The sequence below is a fragment of the Lissotriton vulgaris genome, chromosome 10 (assembly GCF_964263255.1).
Source record: "Lissotriton vulgaris chromosome 10, aLisVul1.2, whole genome shotgun sequence".
NCBI lineage: Eukaryota > Metazoa > Chordata > Amphibia > Caudata > Salamandridae > Lissotriton > Lissotriton vulgaris.
In genome coordinates, this window is record NC_141698.1 from 1,063,128,010 (window position 1) to 1,063,147,326 (window position 19,317).

Consider the following 19,317-nt stretch of genomic DNA (forward strand, 5'->3'; position numbering starts at 1 on the left):
AGAGGGAAATAGAGATTTACTGACCAAAATGTAATCAATTCTTGAGCGGGTATGGTGTACATTAGAAAAAAAGTATATTCAAGCTAGTCAGGATTGCACATTTTCCATTAATCCAATAAAGGACGAGAGGCAATGGCAGATTGAAAACTCTTATGAGATTTATCAGGCTGAAACTTACTGGAGGATAATCTATCTGAAAAAGGGTCTAACCATTGGTTAAAATCACCCGCAATAACAAAGTCTGGACAATCAATGGACGATATCATAACTTTAATATCTTTCCAAAATTTGGGATCTGGACGAACGGGGCCATAAATATTTAGTAAAAACCAATGTTTTATTTTGGATAACAACCTTAGCCAATGCACAACGCCCTTCAGCATCATTCTGGGATGAAATAATTTGAACATTTAACGCTTTATGAAATAAAATAGCAACCCCCTCTTTTTTAATAACAGCAGGAGAGAATACTACTTGCCCCACCCATTGCCGCTTCAACTTAAGAGATTCAACATCAGAACAATGCGTTTCCTGGAGAAAAACAACCTGTGAATTAAGTTTAGACAAGTGAGACCATACCTTTTGACGCTTGACAGGGTGACCGAGACCTCGAACATTCCACGATACAAAGTTACACATGGCGATAGGAGGGAAGGATGGGCGACAAATGGAGTAGACACACTTCAAGGAGGTAAATATAAAAAGGGAAACAACAAATAATCATTGACCAAGATGAGAAAACTCCCAACACAACCACAACACTGAAGTACAATGCATCTGAAGTCAAAAAGGATAACCACACACAGAACAGATAAAGAAGGAAAGACCGTTCAATAATACAGACGCATGGGACACAGATGACAAGGCAGAAAAGCCAGATAAAGAGAGAACAGGAGATGGGAAAGAAGAATAGCTGAAGAGGAAAAAGAAAAGAGTAAGCAGATCGAGGCATAGAGGCCTGATCGGAGAAGAGAACAGCAACCAAGACAACAGGGGCGTGGGTACACCAAAGAGGGGACACATCCCCACGGGCTGCCAATGAAAGGACATATACGTAAAGAAAAACATAAAAAGATGAAAAAGCGAAATCACAGAAAAGGAGGCAGAAACTAGGAGAAAAATTCAATAGAGATCAAAGTGGAGACAAGAAATGCTACAATGAAGACCATAGGAAGGGATACACTAATTAGCAGTGTCCATGTTGGAGGAAGAGACACTCTGTAGAAACGCGTGAGGCTTTTGTGGATCATCAAAGGAGCTGGTACGGCCATTGTGCGTTATTTTGCAGAAGCACGGATGCAGAATTCCATATTGAATGTTCAACTGTCTCATCAGAGGACGAAGATTCAAAAATTCCTTACGTCGGGCATTCGTGGCAGACGAAAGATCCTGTGAGATAAAGATGTTGTGACCTGACCATTGGAGACACCGTTTATGCCTAGCTGCCTTCAAGACAGACATTAACTCTGTAAACTCAAGGAAAAGCATAATAATACCCCGAGGTTTGGAAGTGTTGGAATTCAAACAACCTAAACGGTGAGCTCTCTGTATGTTTAGGGGATGAGAGGAAGGCTGGAGATCCAAAAGTTCCTGTAGGAATTTACGGATGAAAGACAGCATGTCTGGACCCTCAACGTTCTCCGGAATACCATAAACGCGTAGATTGTTCCTACGATTACGATTTTCAAGGTCCTCCGTGTGCAGTTTCAATTTGTGGATCTCTTGTTCCAACAAAGGAATTTTAACAGTGACATCCTGGATATTGCTCACTCGCTGCTCCAAATTCAACACATTGCTCTCCATAACAACCCAGCGCTCCTCAATCTGCTTAAGCTTCTCGTTTGTGGCATACATGAACGGTTGGAGACCACAAACCTTTTCCAAAATGGAGTCTAGTACAGGGTTAGAAGAAGACTGAATGGTAGAGGGTGGGTCATTCTTGGGTCTCTTCGGTTTGGTGCCAGTCTGAGACAGTTTTGGAGTAGGTGAGACGTTTGCCATTTTGCTATCAAGATATTGTGCCAAGAAAAAAGTACAGTAATGGTAGATACTCAGTGATGTATACTGCACGAACACCACCGGAACCTATACTGCTTGAGTAGTCTTCACATCGGCTGAGAGACTAATGCAGCAATAGGAGCACAAGACCCCAGCACAAGAAGTAGTGATAAATGATGTAACTGCACGCAAAAAAAACACTTGAGTGAATGTGAGAGCACGAGTTCGAGATATTTGGATTATTCGTCACAACATCTGTCGAAGAGGGATTAAAGAACCTTCAAGAGAGTCTCCTCCATAGGTCAAAACAATTTAAATGCACAACTTTGTAGTAAAATCCACATTTATCTTCATTGTAAAAGCATTGACAGGCTTAGAGCAAACAGTCTCGTCAGGTAAAGCATATCTAAAATGGCGGCTGTGTTACTTCACATAGAATCAAAGAAAGCTGCTTAAAACTTAACACCTTGTCTGTTGTGACTTTTCCCCTCCTGTGCTGATATTCTTTGAATACCATTGTTCATGACGAGCTCAGCTCATCATAAGCCCAGCTCCACTGTGCCTCATGACGAGCTGAGCTCGTCATGAGCATTGAAGCGGTTAATATCATCTTGAAACTAGCAGACATCAGCATTGGTTATGGCACAAGAGGAAATCTCATCATCCCTAGCTGTTTATGAAGCAGTAGAAGCGGTACAGCGCAAGGCAGGCTGAATGAGAGACGCGGGAAACGGCGGCTCAAAATGGTGGCCACCCGCGTCTCCGGAGATAAAGAAATTACCGCTATTTATATAAGGCGATGTACGGCATGGAATCAGCCACTGATAGGCTCAACATGATCCTCACACCTTCCGACGACGTTGTAAAGTAGACAGCCGCTCAGAAATGCTGCGAGAAAGGTTTTCAAGGCATCCGCGGGTCCGGTCCACCACGGAGCTCACGGGGATTCTGTCCTCGCTCTCCGGCGCTGAAGCCACGCCCCCTTGGAAGACATTCTTTAATAACTCTTCATGTGTTATACTAACCCATTAACCCTGGGGCAATACAATGTGGTTTTCTGGTGAGAAATGCGTAAGTCTGAGAGGAAATCCTTCATGAGATCGGATGTAAATTGGACCTCATTGTCTGTTACTATGGTATCTGGTATGCCTTCTTAATAAAAAGTATCTTTTAGAAATTGAATGAGAGACTTGGTATCAATTTGGATAACACATTTCGTAATCACCCACCGAGTGTGGTGGTCTATGAGAACCAAAGTGAATCGTTCATTCAGATGTTTGAGGTTTAATGGGCCAGTAATGTCTAAAGCAAGTTTTAACCATGGTCGAGTAGGGACTTGAACAGGGGACAAAGGGGGTTTTCCTAACAGTCAAAAACTGTAATGAGTGTGCCAAAAGTGATAAAAACTATTACAAACTCTTCTAACATGGCATCCATCCCTCGCCACCAATACTCCTAACACACCTTGCCTTTTATTAGACTACGATCCAAGTGTCCCATGTGTGCTAAATTCACAATTTTCCTTCCGACTCTCATGGGAGGTACTACCTTTTCTACGCGATAAATAGCATCAATTATACACAATTCAAGTCTCACTTCCCAATATTTCTTGATAGCTTCAGGTAAGACACTCTTGTTGTCAGGCCATCCACCCTTAATGTATTCTTTTAAAGGAGCACCTGTTTTGTCAAGCACATTGCAGTCCTCCCAAATCCTCTCGTCAAAGGCTGCTACTTCTAAAATCATGTCCCCTTCTTCCTACTCTTCTGTGTCTGCACTTACATTAAGAGGAGCACCTGACAGGAAATCAGTTACCATGTTGTGTTTGCCAGGCACATATTCTACTTTGAAATTGTAGCCTTCTAACCCCAAAATCCCTTTGGCCATCCTCGGTGTGGTTTTGATAGAACCTTTGGTCGTGAAGACATAGGTGAGGGGTTTGTGGTCGGTCTTGATGATGAAAGGTATACCCTACAACATTTCTTTTAAATGTCTGATGGCCCAGAACCACACCAGAGCCTCTTTTTCTATTACGGAGTAGTGTTGTTCACCTCCTTTTAATGTCTTTAAAGTAACAACTTGCTCTCTGTCCCCTACCCACTGGGTGAGGCTGGCTCACAACCCTTTATTGCTGGCATACGTGGACAAATAAGTAGTTTTCGTAGGGTCAAATCTGCCTAAAAAAGGCTCATTGGTGATGCATGACTTAGTTGCCATTAATGCAGTTTGGCAGTCTTCGTTCCATATAAAGTTTTTTTTATCACATTGAAGCAAAAAACACATGGGGGAATGGGATCAACATTATATCCTCCTGGTTTGTCAGCCGCTTGAAGTGCACTTAGTCTGTTGGGGAACATTACATCAAAAGCTTTTCTCTCCTGTAGGGTGAACATGAGTCCGCATAGACTTTGACCTGTTTGTTGTCTAGAGTGATACAACACTCTGGAAATTTGATGCTATCATCTTTTGTTTTCTAGTTGGAACACGAGTTTGGTCTCTACAGGTGTAGTTTGTTCAATGATGGATACAGTTTTTTCACAAATATCACAGCACACTCAGCACAAATTTCCTTCCCGTCCACGTTTGTGACACGTTGCATTCTTGGCAGGACAGGATGGGTTATTTGCCAGATGTGCTGGGTTTCCACACCTGTAACATTTAGTTTTAAAACTTGCAACCCCTTGGTTCTTTTGTTTATGATCCTTACCTGGCTTGATATTCTCCTTACTTACTGTTTAGAGATGGCATTGACTTCATTGCATGAATCTGTGTTTACTTTCTCTCTTTTATGCATTCTGCAGTATGCTCAATTCCCAATGCAATTTCAATGGCTTGTTTAAGATCAGGGTTCCCTGCCAATAGTTTCTCTCCTATTTTATGGTTGTTAGTTCATCTTACTAATTGCTCCCCGATGAGGGAGTCTGTTGAACCTTCAAAATCACAAGCGTTGGACAAACCCTTTAGCACAGTAATGTAGGATCTTATCTTTTCATTTTTGCTTTGCACTCTAGAGAACATTTTTTAATCATTCTAACACTACATTTATGGCCTTACCAAAAAGTTTTTCCAAGTTGCTAGATACACATTGAAATCTCCATTCCCTTCATCCACCTCTTGTTCGGAATCTTTTAAATTATTAACAGTTTTACGGTCTTCAATTCCAAATCGTGTAGCAGGATGGGTTGCTTTCGGAGCCTGCTGTGCCTGCCAGTGAAAAGAATAAGGTGACGGAAGAGCAACTGAAGCAGTGAAGATTGTGAAAAGCTGTGCCAGGTCAACGAAGAAATGAGGAGATTGTCGAACAGCAGTGCCTGTCCGCGAAGGAAGGCGGAGGAAATCCAAGCTTAATGCGTCAGTATGAAGAAGGCAGAGCCATGGGCCATCTCTGTTGTGTACTCTCCCACCCCCCAGAAAGAGAGCGAACGACGCCGAAGATCCAGCCAAGCCGATTCTGAGGAAACAGGGCGGAGCTCAGTTCATCACTGCCGTGCACCCGCCCCACACTCTGTGAGGCAGTCCAATGCTGGCAGGGTGGCGCTGTGGTGAGCACCAATGGCTGGACTTGACGAGATGAAGCTCATCACGTTTCCGACACGAGGAATACTTCTTGGAACTTGGCAAAAAGGAACTACGCCCCACTATTCTCAGAACAGGAACACTCCTCACATTAGTCTCTGAGTAACAACCAAGGTTACGAACCGTGCAGCCCTGTGGAACAATCCAGGCTCTAGAACAAACACCGCAGAGGAATGGAAGAATTGAAGACCAACAGGGACTTGGCAGAGGCACAAAGGATAGTGACCCTCTGAGGTTGTGGATGCGATAACTTGAAGAAGCGAGAATTCCCTTATGTCAATTGACAGTACCTTAAATCAGAAGAGATCAGAGGATCCTTTTGAAGTTACCGCTGTCCTGGAATACTGCTGTAGCGTTGTTAGGTACAGCTGGGGATGGTGGTGTGGCTGCCCCCTCGCAGCACGTCGTTGCTAGTGTTAAAAAGACATAACACCAGGCAAGTGCTGAAGAATCTTTATTCTGTCTTCCACCACCAACCGGGTCCAGTCAGCTGAAGGCAGCTTTGGAATGTTGGTTCACAAACAGTAAGAACGTTCCAAGTGCAGGACAAAGGCAGGGGTGAGGAAAAGGGCTAAACCAAGTGAGCTACAACAGATGCAATGCGTCCTTCAGTGTCCACTTCATAGCACTTTTTTTCTTAAGCGGGTGGGGTGTCAGCATGGACCAGGAAAATGTAGGTGTTCTGGAACAAGCAAGCACAGACAATTGGGAGGGAGGGTGGAAGGGAGCATACACGTGGGAAAGACATACTGGAGGGAGCCACTTGCAGAAAACTGTAGAGTGCTTCAACAAAAAGAAAAAAGTAGCTCCCAAAAGCGCGGGCAGTGGAAGGACACAGGTACTTGGGCCTTGCTTCAGGTGAGAGCCAAAGCGAGGAAGTGGCATCTGTACGCACGGACAAACGGAGAAACAAGCAAATCAGTGACCTGAAGGCAACCAATAGTAAGCAATGGCCGACTGGATGAGGAGCAACCGTCTGAAGCTGAACTCTGACAAGACGGAGGTACTCATCCTCGGACCCACCCCCTCAGCCTGGGACGACTCCTGGTGGCCGACCACACTGGGAACAGCACCAACATACACCGACCATGCACGCAACCTAGGATTCATCCTCTACTCCTCCCTCTCCATGGCTAAGCAGGTCAACGCCGTCTCCTCCTCCTGCTACAACACCCTCAGCATGCTCTGCAGCATCTACAAGTGGATCCCGACCGAAACAAGAAGAACGGTGACACAGGCCCTCAGCAGCAGACTGGACTACGGCAACGCACTCTACGCAGGAATTCCAGTCCAACACCTGCAACGACTACAACGCATCCAAAACGCCTCCACCGACTAATCGTCAATGTCCCCCGCCGCAGCCACATCACTCCCCACCTGAAAGACCTACACTGGCTCCCCGTCGACAAGAGGATCACCTTCAAGCTCCTCACCCACGCACACAGAGCACTCCACAACGCTGGACCAGCCTACCTTAACAGCAGACTCCGCTTCTACACCCCCACGTGCCAGCTCCGCTCCGCCAGCCTCGCCCTCGCCGTTGTCCCCCGCATTCAACAAACTAACTCCGGCGGCAGATCCTTCTCCTACCTCGACCTGGAACACCCTCCCTACCCACATACGGCAGACGCAAGACCTACTCTCCTTCAGAAGACTCCTCAAGACCTGGCTCTTCGAGCAGTAGCACACCCCTCCCCTCAGAGCCTTGAGACCCTCACGGGTAAGTAGCGCGCTCTACAAGTAGTCTGATTGATTGATTGATCGGCTTCCAAGCCTCCTGTATATAAACAAAATGTCTTGCAAGCGACAGCGCATGCGCTGTCTCAGGCCAAACCTTAAAAAAATTACCCTCACACCACGAGAGAGAACTCCTATGGTGTTGGGGACATTAGTTTTTACTTTTCCAAAAATAAACTCCTTCCTTGGGAGTATGTTTTTGTATTTTTCTTTTTTTTTTTAAAGTTTGTTGTAAGCGCCCCTCACTAACGAGGGATTCAAGCCAAACTTTTAAATGGCTTTGTGTAAACTGCTATGACAATGGTTCATACAAACCCATAGGGTTCGCAGCAGGGTCGGCAGTGAACACTAAATTTGGTTGGCAGAGTAAAGGTAGGGTAGCGGACGTGAAGTTCACTATCAGCCTGACTACCTTTACTCTGTCCCAAACTAAAAATCTGGCCCAGAGTCCACATATGACAAACTGTAAGGTTTTAGAAGTAGCAGTGAGTGAAATGTTCATAGTACAGTGGTACAAGCTTAATGAGGCAACACTGGACTAAGGGTTTCAGAATTGAGAAGGCATTGAAAAGCATGGAAGAATGGTATGTAAAACAATTTACTTTTTGTCTATTCTTGTGACTTGTTAGTTCCATACAAATATGTACTATAAAACATACATTCAAAGGTTTCTTATTCCATGATTTAAGGATCCAGCTACCGTACTATTACTCTGCGAATCCTATTTGAAATTTACCATATAATGTCAGTTGGTGGGAAACTATTCCATTTGAACTTTTATGTTGTCATTGTCACAAACGGTGATTATATGGAAAGCTATTCTGAAATTCAGATACAATGAAAGGTGGGTGTATTTAAATGCTTTCCGATTTTTTACTTTACTTTAAAGCTACTTTTTCTATTTCCTGCATGAAAATTTGTCAAGTAAGAATATTCTCTTTACATAACCTCTCTTTCTTTCTAAAACAGCTGCCATGGACTTAGATGATGACTTCTTCATTTTGGACCGTGAGAAAGCGGAGAACACTAGGAAGCGGAATAAGGACATCCCACTTTCTTCATTTTCAGGAGATGAGTCAGTTGCATCACACTTTGCACTTGTCACGGCATATGAAGATATCAAGAAACGGCTTAAGGAGTCTGAAAAGGAGAACTCTTTTCTTAAGAAAAGAGTAAGGCTGTTAGAAGACCAGGTAACCTACATTGTATGAGGCACCTACAATCTTTACTTGTTAAGAAGAGAATTCTACTGTCCGAGAATTTGTATGCGTGCCGAGATTTACTGAGTGTAGTTAGGGTGTAGCACCTGATGCCAGAGAGTTTGATTTGCATTCTGGTTGAGTGCTTTCAAGTAACCTCATTGCAAAATGTAAATTGACTAGAAAAATATTTAGAATCCAGTAGCTACTCGTTCTTTTAATTCTGTCATATTGGAATAAGTCAGTTTGCCATTTTGCGTGGTAAAAAACTAAATATTTTAGTAGGTTCCACGTTTGTGGCTCATAAACTTGCTTCGTATAACGGTTTTCTTAACATAAGAGGCACAGTGCCTTTGAATTTTATTTCTGCATCTGCTCGGCAAGCTGGATGAAAAATGTCAGGTGTGTGCTGCGATTTGCATCTGCGGCAAATGCAAAAATTCCAGCCTTAATTCTGAGGTGTCCTGAGGAACTAGTTTAAATCTTTGACAATCCACAGTTCTATCCATATCTGCTCTCACTCTTCTGACGAGTCGGGGAAGACTCCAAAGATTGAGTAGAGGAACGAGGAACCTTATTTTATATTTCTCTCACCCGTTGAACTAATTCATACTACTGACTGCCATGATTTTACACACCTGAGATCCTGGCCATGGATCATTTTGAGTTGTGTAGGATGCCTCATGATGGACTGATTCCAGTTGTCATCTTGTCTATGTCAGGTGCAGGTCTTCAGGGCCTTACAATGTTAAGTTTAACTATTGAAGAAGAAAGTATTACGTGTGCTTTCTTGGCCAAATCTTCTTTGTTCAAGGGCCTTATATTTTTAAGGAATGTAATGTAGAGGGTTGTAAATTCACAGTGAGACTCACCACAGGTTTATCTTGGACAATACCTTCACCACCAATACCACCAATACCACCACCACCAATACTGCCACCATCGCCAATACAACCACCACTGCCACCAATAAAACAAACACCAATACCACCAACAATACCACTGCCAATGCAAAACTACCGAACTATTTGAGAGAAAGAACAATCGCACTCCTATTTCAGTTGAAGGGTAAGATTTTGATTGCTGTTCGGTAGGTGCTATTTGGTAATCCTTTCGGGGCTAAAGGACCACTTGATACGTAGTATTGCTCTGTCCCAAACGTGGGTAGCATCGCCAAATGCACTCAAAGATGAAGAATTTCAGAAACGTTGTTATGCGTTTGAAGTTGATTTATTAAAGAAAAGTTTTCTTAGTCTTAATGTTGAATTCACATCATAAAGTTCATAAAAAACATCCGTGTTCAATTCTTATGATTCATTCGTAATTTCCCAATGCATTTCGGGCCGAAAGCCCTTCATCAGGGGATTAGCAGTACTGTTAATGAAGGACAGTACACAAAAATTAATACGCAACAATAAATGCACAGCAATTGCTTTGAATGGTCATTCTTGGATAAAAAAATATATATATATCAACATAGACATTTATATGCTAATATATGCATTCATGTTCACAAAGTGCACCACGAGAGTAAACCTATAAGCTCAAAAAGGTCGATCCACAAGATGGAGCAGTGTATAAAATATTCCACACATTTAGTAGTGATTTATTGGGAAATATTGGGACTGTTGCGCTTTACTCGAACGTGAAGGGGGAAATACGCGAATGAGTGAAATGGGGAAAGAGTGCGGGTGCTAGCAAAAACGTGACTATTCAAATACGGATATGTGTCCGATGCTTTGGAAAAAATGTTAAAGTGCGTCCTATTTAAATCAATTGAAGTTTGGGTACTGACAAACGTAAATGGGAGAATACTGTCACAAGTGAAACTGCTCAAAACCGGGTGTTAAGCCCCTTCTATTTTGGACAATGGTAAACAGAAAGCATACCTAGTTACCGTGGTTCACTCGTGTTTCTACGACTGAGAAATCTCTGTAAAAAAACAAAAAAATACAGAGAAATCATAAGCATTACGGGTGCATGTGGGCTGGCTCGTATGAGCTAAGTTTCTAGCGTGCGACAAAATTACTCACCGGTTTCAAAGCAAGTGTTCGATTCAAGCTGGCGTGCCGTCTACGGTGGCGGGATGGAATGCGGAAGTCCCGGCTATGTATTTAAAGGGAACGTCACATGACTGGAAACTAAAAGAAAGATTTGCGCGAGGGTAGCCTGTGATAAAAGACAGACTAACTATTGTGAAAAAAAATTTATCACTGCGAATGAAAGTGAAAATATTAATAACGATAATGCAAGGTGAAAATATAAACGTGGGTGGATCGGGACTATTTGAGGACAAAAGGGTCGGGGTACTAAGCACTGTTAAACAAGTCCAAGAGATGTACGTGTGTTGGTAAGGTGCCATTGCGCTAACATGCAATTAGGTGCAAAAGCGGTCTGAGTAATTAGAGAACATGGGAGTCATAATACATTATCAAAACATGGTTATCACAATATAGTGTGATTCATAATGTGCATACATTAATAGATGGAATAAACTGATAGTCTTTCTACAATCAATGACCATGTCACAGATACCAATATATACCACAAGATCTCATCTGATCCAACCAAGGAATTTACCACTGTATTAACAACCATTATTGACAAAGCCATCAGCCTGAACACCATGGCACAAAAGAAAATAACTACCTTCTCAAAGAAAATCCGTCGGTTCCTTACATATATATGATCCCGAAGGTTCATAAGCATCCCACCCATCCTCCATGCAGGCCTATCGTTTCCACTGTAAATTCCACCCATGAACCCGTAAGAAGATACCTTGACAAACATCTGCAACCCATAGTGCAAAAAATGTCCACATACATCAAGGATACCACCAATTTTCTTAACATTTTGGAAGAACGTGCAACCGTATACAGTAAGGTGATGCTACTCTGCACCATTGACGTACAATCTTTGTACACTTCAATCCCCCACAACTTAGGAACAGAAGCAGTGGCATCATTTCTTATGTCAACTGAAATGGATGAAAATTTCATGATATTTCTTATGGAATTGTTAAATTTTACATTGTACCACAGCTACTTGCAATGGAACAAAGAATACTTTATTCAATCTTCAGGTACTGCCATGGGAAATTGCGCCGCACCGGCGTACGCTAATTTCTTCATGCACAGGTACGAACTGGATCATATACTGAACAACAACACATGGACAGACAATCTGATCCTATACAAAAGGTACATAGACAATATTTTCATTCTTTGGAAAGGACCCAAACAAACCCTCATTGATGCGATCATGGAGTTAAACATGGTGAATGACAGAATTCAATTTACCTACAATATACAGACTCAACGAATATCATTTTTGGATGTCATGATCGAAAACAAACAAGGAAGACTAGAAACAACGGTATTTACCAAACCCACAGACAAACAATCTATTACGCTTCCATCAACCATCACTCAAAAAACCTCTCCCGTACTCTCAGTTATTATGAGTCAAGAGAATATCATCTACCGCTCATATTTACAATGAAAACACACCCATTCTCATAGACAAATTTCGGGAGCGAGGCTACCCAACGGCTATCCTCAATGAATCAATGGTCAAGGCATCCAACATACCCAGATCATCTTTATTGATAGTCAAAGAAAGCATCAAACAACAAGAAAGAACAGCATTCATATCCAAATACTCAACAAAGTCACTGCATCAAAAAAATTGTACTGAAACATTGGCCATTATTGGCACTCGAAGAAGATTTTAATGGCATCTTTTTGACTCCACCAAGATTCGCATATCAACGAACAAGAAACATGAAAGAAATACTGAACGCAAAAAGTTAAGGTAAAACAGTTGCTTACAAAGGCACCATGCCGTGTCATAATTGCGGAAATTGAAATGCTATAATCAAAGGAAATGAAGTACGACACCCAAGCCAAGGAACAGTCATTAAATTGAAAGTGTCCGCGACTTGTGACAGCCGCAACGTAATTTACATGCTCAAATGCCCCTGTAGCTTAGCCTATGTCGGCAAAACCGAACGAAAAATAAAAACAAGACTCGCGGAACACAAAAGTAACATCCAAACCAAGAGCTTTAAATCTCCATTGGCAACACACTTCAACACACAAAATCATACCCCCAGTCAACTCAGGTTTCCTGTTTTGGAACAACTAGCCATTTTACCAGGAAGAGACAACAGTCAACATTTGTTGAGACGAGAAATATTTTGGATTAATCGTCTAACAACGAACTACCCGAAAGGACTAAATGATCGTATGGACTTTCATCGTTTTTTGTAGACAGACTATCAGTTTATTCCATCTATTAATGTATGCACATTTATGAATCACACTATATTGTGATAACCATGTTTTGATAATGTATTATGACTCCCATGTTCTCTAATTACTCAGACCACTTTTGCACCTAATTGCATGTTAGCGCAATGGCACCTTACCAACACACGTACATCTCTTGGACTTGTTTAACAGTGCTTAGTACCCCAACCCTTTTGTCCTCAAATAGTCCCGATCCACGCCTGTTTATATTTTCACCTTGCATTATCGTTATTAATATTTTCACTTTCATTCGCAGTGATACATTTTTTTTTTCACAATAGTTAGTCTGTCTTTTATCACAGGCTACCCTCGCGCGAATCTTTCTTTTAGTTTCCAGTCACGTGACCGTTCCCGTCATGTGACGTTCCCTTTAAATACATTGCCGGGACTTCCGCATTCCATCCCGCCACCGTAGACGGCACGCCAGCTTGAATCGAACACTTGGTTTGAAACCGGTGAGTAATTTTGTCGCACGCTAGAACCTTACCTCATACGAGCCAGCCCACATGTGCCCGTAATGCTTATGATTTCTCCTTATTTTTTTGTTTTTTACAGAGATTTCTCAATCGTAGAAACGCGAGTGAACCACGGTAACTAGGTATGCTTTCTGTTTACCATTGTCCAAAATAGAAGGGGCTTAACACCCGGTTTTGAGCAGTTTCACTTGATACAGTATTCTCCCATTTACGTTTGTCAGTACCCGAACTTCAATTGATTTAAATAGGACGCACTTTAACATTTTTTCCAAAGCATCGGACACATATCTGTATTTGAATAGTCACGTTTTTTCTAGCATCCGCACTCTTTCCCCATTTCGTTTGCGTATTTCCCATTTCACGTTCGAGTAAAGCGCAACAGTCCCAATATTTCCCAATAAATCACTACTTAATGTGTGGAATATTTTATACACTGCTCCATCTTGTGGATCGACCATTTTGAGCTTATATGTTTACTCTCGTGGTGCACTTTGTGAACATGAATGCATATAAATGTCTATGTTGATATATATATATATATATATATATATATATATATATATATATATATATATATATATATATATATATATATATATATATATTTTTTTTTTTTATCCAAGAATGACCATTCATATCAATTGCTGTGCATTTATTGTTGCATATTAATTTTTGTGTATTATCCTTCATTAACAGTAATGCTAATCCCCTGATGAAGGGCTTTCGGCCCGAAATGCATTGGGAAATTACGAATGAATCATAAGAATTGAACATGGATGTTTTTTATGAACTTTATGATGTGAATTCAACATTAAGACTAAGAAAACCTTTCTTTAATAAATCAACTTCAAACGCATAACAACGTTTCTGAAATTCTTCATCTTTGAGTGCATTTGGCGACGCTACCCACGTTTGGGACAGCGCAATACTACGTATAATGCAAAACTACCACCACAACCCCCAGTACCACCACCACCAATACCACCACTAATACCAATACCACCACCACCAATACCACCACCTCTGCCCCTCTCATTCATTAGTAATAGCAAGGGCACTGTACGAGACAGGAGCTGCAGCTGTTATCATCCCTTACTCCATGCCTGCCATAAAGCAAAGCCCGCCCTGCACCAGGAAGTGAAGCCTGGGCCCTACTACAGCTGGAGTGTTTTTTATGAGGCCACTGATAGCAATGACATTACACAATGCCACACTGCACACTCCAATCACTTAGAGGGCGGGAAATAGCCCCCCCCCAGCTCTTCCTCCTGAGCCGCGACTGTGTAATCGGAGCGAAAGATTTTGGAGCGCTTTGTTACTGTTTATAGCTCGGATAATATGTAACTCCCACTTCACACTTTGTGTCTGTGTAATTTACAACACTTACACACATCTTATTCACTGCACTATTTGTCACTACTTTGAAGACTTTGCAGGACGGTCTCTTCCTCTGATATTTACAATCTAACAATCGGTCGAGAAGGCCCTTTATTGCAATGCATTAGGTTTTGCATTAGGTTTTGCATTAGAAAGAGTTTAAGCTATTAGTATTGTAAATGACAATGTCTTTTATTTATGTCTTAAAACCCAAAACATAAATAAAAGGCATTGTCATTTACAATGCCAATAGCTCAAACTTGCGTGAATGCAAGACCTATTGCATTGCAAATGCTTGTTGTTCACGTGATGACCCGTTAATTAGGTAGAGCAACAAGATCAGTGGAACTATTTTTCTAGAGTAGGGCAGTTGGATACTTCTGATTCACTCTGTACCACCATCGCAACATGTTCTACATGTACTATATACGCTTGTTCCTATCTTCACCCACAACATGAACACTTGAGCACTTTGAACTTTTTTATTTTTTGACTTAAAAAGAGTATTGATTGAATTGGTGGAAACTGTATATCTTCATGAAACAACACGTTCATTGTTTTTGTTGCAATTGCCAAGAAAAATGATTGTTTGTGAATAGTACCACCGTGAACCCTTGCTTTTTTAGAGCATTTGGACGGAAGGCGTGGAATTTCAACCCGTACTCCGTTCTGGATGGCAGGAGTTTATGGCCGCACCCAAAGGTAGCCCTCTGGGAAGGAGAGAAGAGGCAGGAAGGATAGAATTTGACGTTTCTTAGTTGTGGCAGCAGCAGGGTAGAGCACCCATCTACAGGTGGGGGCTAATGACACCCAGGCGCCTAGAATCCTATCCGGCCATTTTACCTTGCTAAGGAGAGAAGTTGTAGGTGAAGAAGCAGCACCGTGAGGCTTCCTTGATGGCTCTTTTGTGATTGAACGGGATGACCCGGGTTTTATTGCTGCAAAGTTTGAAAGCTGTTGTGATGCAGTCACAAATAAAGAAAATGCACATTTGCAAAGATTTTTTAACTATCGAAAATGAACCGTAGCAGTTTAAAATGTTTTTGCGGGATCCAGCTCATGCAGACGTTCTATTGCTTATGAATTCAGAGACCATAGCAATAAAGGAGAATCTTGTGCAAACATGAATTGTACACCTTGCAGATGTCATGTAAAGGTGCGTTTGCAACAAATGGGGCAGGTTCTATCTGTTCTGGAGTTCGCATTGAGTGTTTTATTTGGTGATGTCCTGTATGCGTAGGCCCAGGTCTGATTTACTTTATAATCTTGCTTAAGACAAAGCTCTGAAGTCACTCCGCATAGTATAGTTTCAAATGTGTTCTGTTGAAAATCCTATAGCAGGCTCACAGCAACAATTCAAACCAATAAAATGCAAGATGCTGTTTCCAGCATTATTTTTCCTTGCGTGAAAAGCGTACTTGTGTCCAAAGTATTTTATGCCAAAATGGAGCGCTGAATGGCAGCGTTGCATTTTGCATAACTTCTCCTATTGGAGTAATTCGGTAAAAGTAAATTACGCACATTTGGCACAGCCCTACTTTTAAATTCACTTTTTGTAACAAAAACTTTTGTCCTGACTCTTTCTGTGGAAGTGCTGTTTAACAATGCTAGCTCGGACAGTTCTGTAAAAGGACCTAACGCCAAACTTCCATATTGTTGTGGCATACGATGTATCTTTATTATGGAATTCTCTTTCTAGAATAGCTGGATATATCTTCTACTTACAAAAAGCCATATGCTTTGGTTTTGCCAGTGGTTGTGACCTTTTGCAAAAGGGATGATATTGCCTGTCTATCTACCATCTTTAATTGCTGATTTTATTTCGGATTGCCGCCTCTTAGGTAATTGTGTTGGTCTGGATCATGCTGTCATTTAATGTGGTTTTTATTTTATGATTACATGTAGCACATGTGTACCAAGTAGTATTCGTGTGCTTTAATTCTTAGCCAACATAGAAACGAAGTGCAAAACATTCTAGAGAAATATATTGGTTGTATTGTGAGTGAACAGGAACTGTTGTTGAAAGCAGGAGACTGAGTATTAGATTAGCGGAAATTTGTCACAAGCAGAAGAGAGGGGTGGGTTTATAGTTTAAATGCATGCTAACGTGTTTTAATCTACTTCTGAATTACAGGAGGGTGGGCTATGTTCTCATATCAAATGACAGCTTCTGAATGCTCCATTTTTCTGTTGAGAGAATATATAATTATATAGTTTAGCATTTTTGTATATTGTATCCACCTCTGTGTAAGCCATTATTTTTCTTTTTTTAGATCTTGCTGGTGTTAGCGCGAAGCGCTGCGTCCAGCGAAAGACCTTATGTTGTTCACTTGCCGGGAATGTTGGACAGGGGAAGGGTACGCGCTTTCCCTCGGCGATTTCATCTCTAGGACGCGCTTCTGCTGGCGGGCTTTCATCACGTGTGCAGAATCTCTTGGGCGCTGCTGGTGTTGTGAGCGCTCCTAATGACTTCCGTGTCTCGCGCACACACACACAGACACACGCGCACACAGTCCATCTCCAGCTCCTCCAAATTTCTAGCAGCACGATGCGGGGCTTCCTCCTTAGGCATAGGAGCCCCGCACTGTTATCTTCTTCCACTTTGGTGCCGGGGCTCCCTCTTCATCACGGGAGCCCCGGAAGGGGACAGGCGCTGCATACACCATTCGCACGCTCGAGCCACAGCGCACGCAAAATGTAACATTTACCGCGCATGCGCCGCCAGCCCTCGCCCTCCTAGGTCTCCTCCCTGCACAAATGTGCAGTTCTCAGCTCAGAGATGCTAGGGGTGGTGGTGCGACCCTCTAAACAGACTTGCTACGACACCGGGTAAGAGGTGAGTGGTGCGGTTCTTAAGAACGGCTCTCAGGGCGTCACTGTGCTGATAGATCGGTGGCCGAGGATCGGGCTACGGAGCTTCCATGATAGCTGAGCCTTTTTCCCTCACATCCCCTGGGGCGCGTCCTTTGATTGTACCTATATGCTTGTTCTAGAATGAGGTCGCAGCATCCGAATGAGGTCGCAGCATCCGGTTCCTGGAGTGATCTCACAGCCTGTTCTTTCTCTGAACACTATGTTCAACATAACTTTAGGCTGATGGTGCTCCTCAGGAGGTATAACAAACCTCCGAAACTTCAAAGAGAATTCAAATTCAACAAGATAAATAGGTTTGTCTGTTTTATTCCATATTCATATGATCCAATAGTCATATATTTGTATTTTCATATAGACTGTAAAAGTATCATATCCATCATGAGCTTCATTCAGAAGTGTAGAAAATCCCTATGCATTTCGGGACGAAAGTCCCTTCATCAGGGGACTCAGCTGAATCTACAAGGAAATAAACACTGTTTTAGGAAGAGGACCGGAACCTCTATTAAATTATAAAGTAACTAAAAAATTAAGGGGGGCCAACTACAAAGGAAACGTGAGTGTCAGGCTAAACTAGGTGGTTTAGTCAGAATATTGAGCCAATATGTTATTTCGAATCAATATAAAACGGGTGCCTTAAGTAGTGAGATGGTGACGAGAAAAAAACGGACTGTAAACAGTATTTCCTTTGGTGCGAGTTTGTGCACAAAAGTTAGTTATATCGAAAAAACCTAAGAGACCCACGGTAAATCCCGAAATGGTGTGCATTATTATGCGTGACAGACAATAATCCCAGAGGCTGTAAGAAAGTTATGTGCTTACCGAAATAGTCAAGATATCGCGTTCCGAGGGTAAAGGTGGAAAGCGTAACGCGCAAGTGGGAGTCAATAAACAGAGAAAGGTCACGTGAGCGGACAAACAGTACCGCGGTCTGCATAGAAAGCAGACTGCGGAGAAAGGCAATAGGCTTGCGAGTGAGTTTACGTGTGAAAATAGAATGAATTAAATAAACGTGCAGACCATGCTTGACGACTAAAAATCAATGTGGGAAGTGAAATTAGAACGTAAAATGTAATTGTTTTACATCATGAGACCAGAAAATCCTCGTACGGTGTCGGCCATTTAAGTAGGGAAAGTCATTCAGACAAAAAAATGCGAATTACAGCTACTACATGATATGCCATTCTCAAAAAGATAAGAGTAGTCAAATGTGGAGAACAATCAGAAGAAAAATGATAGGATATAGTCCAGTATAACAGAAGATTGAGGTGGGCTGGTAGATGAAGAAGCGGCATAAGAAAAATGAAAAATGTAAAAGATAATGGGTACAAGATGTGGATGGTGAGTAAGTAAGAATGAATACACAGGATAAAGTGTTGAGACACATGTTTAAAGGTGACAACTGTATTTAATACGATCATTCAATCCTTTCGGTTGGCACGCATCCAGAAATTTGATCCAAAACCGTTCGCGTTTTTAATAGTTTCTTTCTATTGTCCATGCCGGATCTTGTAGGTACAACCTCCAGTACAAGGAACCTCAGCTGACTGATGTTGTGTTGAAATTCAATAAAGTGAGCTGCTAAAGGAGATTTCAGTTTTTTGTTTCTTATAGTACTTTTATGCTCGGTCAATCTGACTTTAAGTTTTCTTTCGGTTTTCCCTACATATGGTAAACCGCACGGACATTTCAGTAGGTAAACCAGATTCGTGGAATCACATGTGGCATTGGTTCTTAATTTGATTTGTTTCCCAGATGATGGATGATTGGTAG

General features: G+C 42.0%; 1 protein-coding gene across 4 annotated transcripts in view; it reads left to right on the forward strand.

Moving 5' to 3' along the window:
* AZI2 (5-azacytidine induced 2) overlaps positions 1–19,317 on the forward strand; it is a 171,953-nt gene that overhangs the window by 22,745 nt on the left and 129,891 nt on the right. For all 4 annotated transcript variants that reach the window (XM_086942121.1, XM_086942120.1, XM_086942123.1 and 1 more), the window contains one exon: positions 8,281–8,504. In XM_086942121.1, the coding sequence (XP_086798247.1) occupies positions 8,286–8,504 (219 nt within the window). In that variant the 5' untranslated portion in view covers positions 8,281–8,285. The remainder of the gene's footprint in view (positions 1–8,280; positions 8,505–19,317) is intronic.